Consider the following 10388-nt stretch of genomic DNA (forward strand, 5'->3'; position numbering starts at 1 on the left):
TACACTGCAGGCTCTCGGAGTGAAGGCTGGGGGTCATCACTGAAGGAAGCAGTTCCCTCAGATACGTTAAGGTCAAGATTTCCATGTTCCCGCCTTCTTGGCATAGTTACTGTTGGTCAGAGACTGAAGGTGGGCCCCTCAGAACCCATGAAGACCCCAGAGCAGACCAGGTGCTGGCCTCGGTGTCCTTCAGTCCAAAGCAAGATGGAAAAGGGGGAAGGGGGAATGTAATATTTGCTGCAGATGGCTACATGTATTTCACTTAAAGGACTCACCTTTAAAAAAAAAAAATTAGGTCCTATTTTTTGATACTACAGTTGCCTCTCTTTTATAAAATGATGGTGACAGTGTGTACTTTTTTTTTTTTTTAATCATCTTACTTGGTAAAAATTTAAAACCATGAGTCAGCATTCTCAAACCGTAGAGATTGTTTTCAAGCTCCTCTGAGGTGCGTTGGGGCCACCACAGGTGTGGAGGCTTCCCTGCTGCTCCCCAGCTCCCACCGCACCCTTCCAGTTAGAGTCATTCTGCCATTTTACATATTGCAGTTTCATGTAAGATCTCATTTGTGGGAGAAAAGCAGTTTGAGAAATCAGACTTTTCAGCCCAGGATGGAATCTTCTCCCAGAGCCGTGTGTTCTGCCTCCTCTGCTTGTTTTTCCCCGACCTGCCTGGCTTTCTTCTCCCCAGCCCTGAATCCTTACTGCATCCTGGTCCCGGCACCGTGCTGGGCAGTAGTGATTCTTCATGCAGAGCAGTGTCATCCAGAACATGGGCTTTGACCGCCACTCGGCATGCGTGTGAGCTCAGTCATGTCTGACTCTCTGCGACCCCAGGACTGTTGCCTGCCAGGCTCTTGTCCGTGGGATTCTCCAGGCAGGAATACTGGCGTGGGTTGCCATTTCCTTCTCCAGGGGGTCTTCCCGACCAGGGATCAAACCCGAGTCTCCAGCATATCCTGCATCGGCTGGCGAACTCCTTACCACTGAGCCTCCACAGCTGCCCTTGACCACCCCAGTCATCACTTTTGGGGTACAGTTGACTCCACATTAACTGAGCTCCTGTGACCCCGTGGACTCCTTGCAGGCCTAGGTCATGCCCTCATCCTGACTCCAGCCTCCTCTGGAATCAAGGCCCTTTTGAGTAGACATTGAGTTATCCCTAAAATTCCATTGACTTGCTTGCCCTGGGAGGGTTTGTTAATAACAAGTCTGCCAGGAAAAAAACATATACTCTGAAAACACCTTAAGGGCAGTATTACACCAGCTAATCGTGTTTCTCAAAGCAGTTTCTCACAAGTTTCCCAGACTAAGAGCTAGATTCTTGCCGGGCTCTGACGAAGGCCAGCCGTGTGTTTTTGTGACGCTGAGTTTGGGCACGTGATCTCGAGTGAGTGGAGCTTGCAGCGTCTGGCACATAACCGGCCCCGTGCTTTCTTCAGCAGAAGAGAAGCAGACGCCAGGAGAAAGACCTAAAGGACTCTCTGTCTTTGCTTTGAACTGACAGACAGTATCGTTCTGTCCTTCTCTGAAAGGCTTCCAGGAGGCTGCGTGAATTAAGTAGCGCTCTCACACCAGGCGTGAAGCCCTGAAATGTCTTTATTGGAAACGTGAAGTCTGTCTCAGTGCGGTGTGATGAGAATAATGACCCCTGCTGGGGATTCTGCCATAGCAGCAGTTTTGATGCTTCCGAGGTTTTTTGTGTGGGGTTATTTTTTGTTTTTTCCTCCTTCATAAAGTGACGTGGATAGCAGTTAAAACTTATTTATTCCTTGTTATTTGTTTTATCTTTTTCTTATGGAAAATTTCAAAAACACACAGAACTAGAGAAAGCAGTCTACCAGTGTAATAGTATGCCTTTCTGCCTGTTTTATTCATCTTTACTGCTCCCCACTTAACGTTTTTGTGTTTGTGTGTGTGTGTGTGTGTGTGTGTGTGTGTGTGTGTGTGTGTGTGTGTGTGTGTGTTTTGGTACTGGAGGCTTTTCCCCCAAGCAGATCTCAATAACTCATTTTTAATAAGAAAACTTTCTTCTCAACTTCTCTAACACAACAAATGTTACCCATCTTCACCTTCTTTCTCTTCCCACCCCCCAGAAGTTATCTCCCCCTGCAGAAACACATGCTTAAAAAATGTCAGAGTATCTTGCTTCTGGCAGAGGAACTCAGCTTCACGCCCACTCAGCCCTCCCCAACTCTGAGTGGAAGGTAAACAGAAACCCTGCAGGTGAACCAGGGTCACTGCAGCTGAGAGCAAAGGGCCTCCAGAAAAGTGGGAGCCTCTGGCCAGGCCCAGGGAGATGGGGACATCTTTGGGGACTTTGGGGGTCTTGGATGCAGAAAGGGCCAAGGATGTGCAAGAAGTGGCAGAATGGTGACTGGAGGCTCGGGTTTGACCCCTCGAGGTCCTTCCCCTTCTGCGCTCACCTCTCACTGTAAACAGGGCTCCTTGCAGTCCAGGGAGGAAGGGGACATGATGAGCTAGCAGATGGAAGTATCCTGAGCTGTCAAGGCCACTGCCAGCAGGGGGAGGCGGACGCACAGTGAGATGCTTTGGAAGAAGGGGATTCAAAACAACACAGCGATGGCCTTGTACCCTGGATGCCAGACTCTGCACCCAGGGGACGAGGCCGGTGACCTCGTCCACATGCTGCAGCATCCTCAGTGATGGGTTTCCTACAGCTCACTTTATGGGAGAAGTGTCCCTCAACACGTTTCTCTCCCTTTGTCTGCTGTGAGTTTCTCTTAAGCTGAGGGTATCTGTAACCTTCGCTCTTGTGGGTAAGAGCTCTTCTACATGCTCCGCCTGCTGTCTCTTAGGACTCCTTGGGCCGTGGTGTCCAGGACTTCCCCCTCCTCCCTGGAGGCATCCAAGATCAGCAGAGAAGTGTCTGCTTCTGCCCCTTGGGGATTGAAGGCTTTGGGGATGACAGTACCTAATCCTCTCCTGTCCTCAGTCTGACAGTCAGTCTCTGAGACTGTTGGGGCTTTGAAGGTCAGCATGTGGCCAGGAACCTCCCCTAGGCTGGTGGCAATGGAAAAGGAGGCCTGTCCACTGACCCACAGGCCTCCTCAAGGACAGGGAAGGATGCAGAGGTGGGTGCTAACGTGGTCCCCACGTCTCTGCTCTCTCTCTCTGTTTCTCCTGCAGGAAGGCCGCAAGAACGAGATGTTGCTGTCCAAGGTGAAAGCCAAGGCCTCTTGATCATTCCCAGACGGCATCGCCCGTCATTGATGTCTTCGTCTAAACACCATGTATCAGCTCCGAGATGGTGAAATGGTTCCGGACACTGCAGCAGAGATGTAGGTGTGATGATCTCAACACGGGATATTTCCTTCCTCCTGTTTGCTCACATTTCATCTCCATGGTGGTTGTTGTCCATGGGGTCGGACGGTGCAGACACTGTGGCTTGGATAACACCCATCCTCCAGTGAAGAAATGTGGGCAGTGTTTGTTCTCTCTGTCAATTCTACTTTTATTTCTCCAGTAAATTGCACATATGAAGGTACCTGTATTTGAATGGACTCTGAATAAAGAGGAATTCATTTGTTCAGTAATGTTAACTGAGCAACTGCTGAGGAGGAAGCTCCGAGCAGGGTGCTCAGACGCTGCACCCAAGCTTGCAGCACGTGGCCCCAGAGCTTGACCGCTGGGATTTTTTTTTTTTTCTTAGTAAACAAGGCTTTCAGCTGAATGACCAGCCCATGTGAATATTGGTCACTTGGGCCTCTCACTTGCTGTGATGCCTTTTGTTCCTGGTCCCTCGGGGGCCAGTCAGCAACCTTAATGGTGTAGCAACTAAAATGAAAACTCCGTGTCTGCCCTTGGCTTCATCACACTCACCCAAGTTCATCTCACCAAAAATTTAAAAAAAGAAAAAAGGACCTCAGCCTGACACATAGGAATGACACCGCACCTGCTATCCGTGAGTCTCAGCCAGTCTCTGGGTGGTCTTGTGCGTCCCCCTCACTGGGAGCACATCACATGCTCCCTGCTGTGCCCAGGTCAGGGCTGGACCCAGAGGCGGGCTCGCCCACCGTCACCCCGCTCCAGGCCAGCGTGGAAATCCTGGAGGGACCGGCCATGAGCAGGTGCCCAGGGTGTCCAAGCAGGAAGAGCAGCCAGGTGTGTGGAGATCCAGGGGCTTTCACGGAGCCGGCCGGGTTGGGCTGGATCCGAAGGAGGGCTCACAGCTGAATAGAGATGAGTAGGAAAGCCATTTTGGATAAAGTACGGATGTGATTAAAACTCAAGAGTGTAGGGAGAATACAAGGCATGCTTGGGAGAGGGGTGGGTGGCCGGTCTCTGCAGGGGGCTTTAGAGACCCGTCCGGAAAGGTGGGCAGAGACTCACCCTTTGCAGAGCCTTGAAGGAAGGCTCTCCTTACGTTCTCCCCCGGAAGGAAGGAGGCCATCCAAACCAAGCTCCTCCTGCCCCGGCCCTTAGGAATCGTTCAGGGTCCGTGAACCCAGCTCGAGCGAGGCTTGCACATCATCCCACACCAGCCTTGCAGGTACCAGTCGGCAGGCCTCTGGGCTGTGAAGCCTAAAAGCGTAGACGTGCAGTGAGCATGCTCTGTGCAGCTGCAGGAACATCGTTTTTAGTTCCCTACTGTGTGCGGTGAGCAGGGCTGGTGTGTACAGACTTAAAGAATCCCATGGATCCACGGCCCTTGGCTTCTGTGCTGGCCCCGCGAGGCCCGCCCGGTGAGGAGGCTGCTGCCGGCTCCCCCGTGTGCCGATGGCCCTGTTCCTGGCCATGTGCTTCTCCGCCTGGCTGGGTGCTGCTCACCTGTGGATCCTGCAAGGACTCAAGTGAGGCTGAAGCCAGTGGTTGCCGGGGTGCAGGTAGAGCTCCAGGGGTAAGGGAAGGAGCGGACGGTAGAACTGTGAACTATCTCAGGTTCAGGAGAACACCTTGGTGGTCTTGCTGAGAAGCTCACAGGCCTAACTAACAACTTGTGGGCAGGTAGACTATTCATGTGGGGTCCCAGGTGGTGGGAGGAGAAATGGCTTCTCCTGGGGGTCATGGTGGCCCTCCTCTCTGGATGACTGAAGAAAGTTGGGCATGGCTAATCCAGAGGAACTGATGCGTCTTCCAGAAGTGGGGGTGTTGACTTTGGGCTGTGTTCCCACAATTTCATTCGGTTTTGGTATAGGGAGGTATCAGGAGATGTTGTTTCCATTTTTAAGTCCCTTAGGACTAAGGGATAAGGCCTGAAAAAGATAATAAATCAGTTTCTGTTCCTTGAACACATCTTGAATTAAACTGCAGAAGCCAGTCTTGGGAATTATGTTTGCTACAGATAACCCACAGCGCAGATGGTGCCTTTGTGAGTAAAGAGGACATTAAATGTGCTTTATAGTCAGGCCTCAGAGGTCAGGGGCCCTCCCAGGACCTGTCCTGTGTGCCCAGAGGATGGCTGGCTGCTCTGCTGAGCCCACAGGCTTTTCTGGAGATGACAAGTGCATCACGGTTGTAAAGCTTGTGCTACCAGGGGAAGGAGATTTCCCCAGGAGCAGTGCGTCCTCCCTGTTCGGCCAGGGCAGTGAGCTTGCTGACGGCCGGGGCCTGGGCTGGGCCCCCGTCCCATGTGCACCTTCGGGAGTCAGAGCTGCTGTGAGCAGGACAGACTGACGACCTCCAGGCATCTGGGAAGATGCTTGGGTTGTGTGTGTTCCCGTCCGTGGCCTGGGTTCAGGCTCCTGGGTCACCGCTCGGCCAGTTGCACCAGGGAGGTGCCGAGGTCACTCGTCAGGGGCCCGAGTGGGCGCAGCCCAAGTGCGTCAGGCCTAAGCGCTCATTGGAGTCTGCAGGGTGTGGTTTTAACCAGGTTCACTGCCCACGTTCTGTGGAGAGCTGGGTGTCCTGCCAGCAAAACCAGAAGGCCAAGGGGCTGGGAGACAGGAGACCCTTCCCGGGCTGAGGATTCACCCCCTGATAATCCCTGCAGCTCCTAGGCCTCCTGAAGCCAGACGCAGGAGATGGGGGTCCTTGGGCTGTCACCGTGACCAGGGCAGTCCTGCCCGAGGGCACTTTGGGCCCGTGGCCCGCACATCTGTACCACCTGATCCCTGCCCCTCAGCACGGCCTCACGGTGCCCCCTCTGCAGGCGATCAGGGACGTGGCCTTTTAGCAACAGGTTACCGTGGCTGAGCCCGAGAGGCGGTTAATTGACTTGAACGAAACTGAGGAAGGAGGTGCTCTGAGTCCTCCGTGGCCGCTGGTGGCCTTAAGAGCGACTTGCTTCACAGCCGGACAGTGAGGAGCCCCCGTAGGGTGAGGGCCCCCCATCTGTCCAAGCGGCTGGCGCTGGCCAAGAGGGGCCTCGTGTGATGTGTCCTCAGCGTGCCCAGCCGGGACAGTTCTGTCTCACAGCACACGGTGACAGGCTAAAAATGCCGTGTGAAAAAATAATGTCATGGTCTCCCTGCTCTCACAGTAAATGTGTGGAAACGTTGGGGGGATTTAGCTGCTGGTCTGCGGCCTCCTTGATGACATGGGGAATACGATGGACTCTCCACGTCAGCCTCCCGTCAGTTCCTCAGACGTGCCAGGCTCACACTGCTTGGCCTCTTCCTGGACCGCTCTCCCTCCAAGATTGTGGGCGAGGGCTTCCCAGACACCCGATGCTCGCACGGATGCCTCGGTGTCAGCCTGCAGCCCTGACCGCACACCGCCCTCTCCCCTGCTCTCCACCTTGATGGCGCCCATCACTGTGTGACGGCACCCTCCCTCGGTCCTGTGCGACCTCTGTGAGCTGCTCTCCGCTCGGGCGCGACCTCTGTGAGCTGCCCTCCGCTCGGGCGCGACCTCTGTGAGCTGCCCTCCGCTCGGGCGTAAGCGGCAAAAGCAGGGACGTCGCCTGTGTTGTTCTCTGCCATCTCCCTGGCATCTGACTAGAGTGGATGATCAGGAAACTCTGGCTGGATAAAATAGCTTCTCCAGACTGCAGCTATGCATCCTCGTATTAGCAGAGTTTAGATTGAACCTTTCATCTGATTTGTGCTTAGCTTGAGAATGAGGGGGTGATTTTATTCAGCCACTTTAGAGGGTCTCAGAGTGTTTGTTACACTGTAACCTTGATGGCTGAAATGAGAAGGGTGTCCAAGGTTTCAGACATTTCAAGGGCATTACTTTTTGCAGATGGTCCCCCCCCATGCAGATGGGGGGAGTAGGGGGCAAAGGGAACACATTATTGTCAGAGATGAGGTCAGGAGTGTGTCTTGGCTCAGAGTAAACCATGCATAAAGGTAGCCTGGCTGGCTGAAATGACTGAGCCACAGGAAACCAAGCAGTGGGAAGCACCCTGGGATACGGTGTTGGCGGAAGTATGCACGGTACAACCCCATGGAGGATAGTCAGACAGTGTCTATCAAAAGTGCAAATGCACAAACCTTCCGGGTCAGCAATGCTACATCTAAGGATTTTTCCTATATACAAAGAATTGCATTTCAGCATTATTTGTAATAGCAAGAAGATGGAAACTACCACCAACATAGGGCAGTGGTTAAATAATTGTGGCAAATCCACACAATGGTATATTAAGCTATTCTCTATGTACTGCCATGGAATAATCCCTAAGATGCATGGTTAAGTGGACATAAAGACTTGGCTTACTAGTGTTTATTTCTGGAAATAAAAGGAAGAGGGTGGGGAAAATGTGGCGGTATATATACTTGTGTGTGTGCGCACAGGTAGAGAATCTCGGGGGGGATCCACAGGAACCTGACGGCTTTGGCTGCCTCTGGGATGAGGGGTGGGGGTTACTTTTCACGGTTTACGTTTTGTACCTTTTGAATTTTGTACCATGTACATGTATTATCTATTCAAAAAATAAAGTTTTTAAATTTTCACTTTGTTTACATTTTTTTAAAAAGAAACACGATGTCAGATTTTTGATCAGTAAATCCGCTTTCCTTAGGAATTTAAAGTCCCTGAGCCCAAAGTAGTTGATCTCATTTTCTCGGGTCTTGGGGAAAACAGGGAAGTGGAGAGGGGCCTCCTCCTCCGGAAGAACAACTCTGGGGAGACGAGCAGCGAGGGTGGCCTGCTCCCACTGTGTGGGTGGAGCGGCCGTGTGGGGGACAGGGCTGGGGGGCTGGACGGTGAAGGGGCGGCATCCTGGGACAGACCGTGGCTGCGGCACAGGCACCTCCGTCTCGAGGATCACAGCCCAACCCCTGTTCCCCTGGCTGTGGGGCTTTACTAACTGCAGATGGCACCTCTGACCATGGTCCAAGGGGAGCCCCACCTGTCCCGCATGGAAACCTGCCGTGGGCGATCCTTTCCCGTCCCTTTGTTTTACAGACGGTTTTTACCGAATTTGTTCAGCTCTATGTGGCACTGTGTGCAGCCCCAGGAGAGGAATCATGACAGCTTTTCAAAAACAGTCATGAATTCTGTTTGCCAAGAGTTGGTTTACAGATGGGTGTACTGGGTCTCCAGTACAGAGGAGACCTTCCCACTGATAATCACCTCGAGATGGCAGAGACGAGCTTCTGTTCTGGCCGCTCGTTGGGGAAGGGCAAGGGGTTTGCAGCAGGCTTCACCATCTCGAGAGCATCAGAAAGGGCCTCCCAGCACCCTGAGCTCAGCGGAGTGAAAGGCTGAAAAGAGCCTGGCTCCCTGAAGGCATGACACCTCCATATTTCTTGTTCTCTGAGAAAACTCCCTGTTCAGTCACTCATTCAACCAGCAAACATTGAGGTTCTGCTCTGGGTCAGACCCTGGGAATGGAACCCGGCAGGCAAAGGAACTTGTTTTCCTAGGGCTGTACTCCTGTGGGGAAGTAGAAACCGGTGAGACACACCGGGTCACGTGTGGCTTCACTGTGCTGACTCAGCAAAGACGCAGCGCAGGCCTGTCCACTATGGTGGTGACGGCTGCGATTTTATCATGAGCAGGCAGAGAATGCAACTTTACATTCGTGACTGAAGACTGCCTCGGTTCGGTTTATGTTCTGAAGGTTTTACCAGAGGGCCAGGTGATTTGCTGCCTACTAGAGATACTACACTTTTATCCATCCCATCAGTGATTCTGTGTTCAGAGTCTCCTGTTTTCATCTAGGCCAGCAGTCGACATCGCTGCAGCATTCTGCTTTACAAAGTGTCTCCTGTCCCTGATTGCCTTTCTTTGGCTTTTTAGACACACTGTTGTCTCTGAATTCTATAAACTCTATACTTTTACTTGCTTTCATTTTATTTTTGTCACATATAAGCCAGGTACTTTTTTATGGTTTAAATGCTACAAGTACTATTTTTTGCATGATTTAAAAATTGCTCTCAGAGTTCATATTTCGGTGTTGTCAGGTTAATTCAGGGCTTCCCTGGTGGCTCAGTTGGTTAAGAATCAGCCTGCAGTGCAGGAGACTCAGGTTCGATCCTTGGGTCAAGAAGATCCCTTGGAGAAGGGAATGGCTACCCACTCCAGTATTCTTGACTGCAGCATTCCACGGACAGAGGAGCCTGTGAGCTGTGCAGTCAAAGAGTCAGACACGACCGAGCAACTAACACTTTCACTTCAGGTTAATTCAGGTAAGAGAGAAAAAGTATTTCGCATTTTTCTAGATTTGTGTGTTTTTCTGTTTTAGAGGTTTGACTCATGAGTGTCTTCATTATGAAAGTCCTATTTAGAAAAAATTACTGTTTATTATCTGCTCCCTCTTTAGGATATCTATGTTCTTAGCACTAAATAAATATTAATAAGCAAAACCTCACTACAAGTGAAGGAACGAGTCACATAGGTAGATACCTGTGTGACGAGAGATCCAGGCACAGACAGGAGCAGGCATCAAGGTGTAGGTAGGAGCATGCACAGCAGGTGAGTGAGGAGTGGGAAGGGGACCTGCGTGGGGAACCAGGGGAGGGTTTTGACAAGACCTCAGCGAAGACGCCTCTGGTGGGGTGCTGCCTACAGGCTGCAGGGGAGGCAGGCGTAGCAGCAGGAAGCCCAGCTAAGCAATGACTGATGATCTAGATGAAGCACACCTGGGACAAAAGGTTTCAGAGACAATGTGTACCTTTTCCATACTACAGTCTAATGTTTTTCCTGTTCTACTTAACTTTTGAAAAATGCTAACCACTGAATCGGATTCCATTCTCACTCCCCAGAGCAGACATCCTAGTCATGGCACCCTGGCAGGTGGAATGCACTTCCTCATCCCTTGACTTCAGGCTGGGCCTGGTCTTGGGTTGTTAGCAGCCTTGACAGGAGCAAAGGTTTGAGAACGTGCTGTGTATTGGACTCGCCCTCTTGTAGCCTCTCTGGAGAAGAACTTGCCCTGCTGGCCAGAGGAGGTTCAGACACTCATGGAGCAGACGGGGACCAACCTACAGCTTGAAGCTGAGCCCAGAAGAGCCCAGCCTGAACCAGTGGAATCCCAGCCAC

The 10388-nt window shown here is 51.9% G+C and overlaps 1 protein-coding gene across 2 annotated transcripts in view; it reads left to right on the forward strand.

Moving 5' to 3' along the window:
* The window catches only part of CCDC93 (coiled-coil domain containing 93), a 104798-nt gene extending 101242 nt beyond the window's left edge, over window positions 1-3556 (forward strand). For both annotated transcript variants that reach the window (XM_065931407.1, XM_065931408.1), the window contains one exon: window positions 3150-3556. In XM_065931407.1, the coding sequence (XP_065787479.1) occupies window positions 3150-3203 (54 nt within the window). In that variant the 3' untranslated portion in view covers window positions 3204-3556. The remainder of the gene's footprint in view (window positions 1-3149) is intronic.
* Window positions 3557-10388: the final 6832 nt, after the last annotated feature.

The sequence above is a fragment of the Muntiacus reevesi genome, chromosome 3 (genome assembly GCF_963930625.1).
Source record: "Muntiacus reevesi chromosome 3, mMunRee1.1, whole genome shotgun sequence".
NCBI classification, from domain to species: Eukaryota; Metazoa; Chordata; class Mammalia; order Artiodactyla; family Cervidae; genus Muntiacus; species Muntiacus reevesi.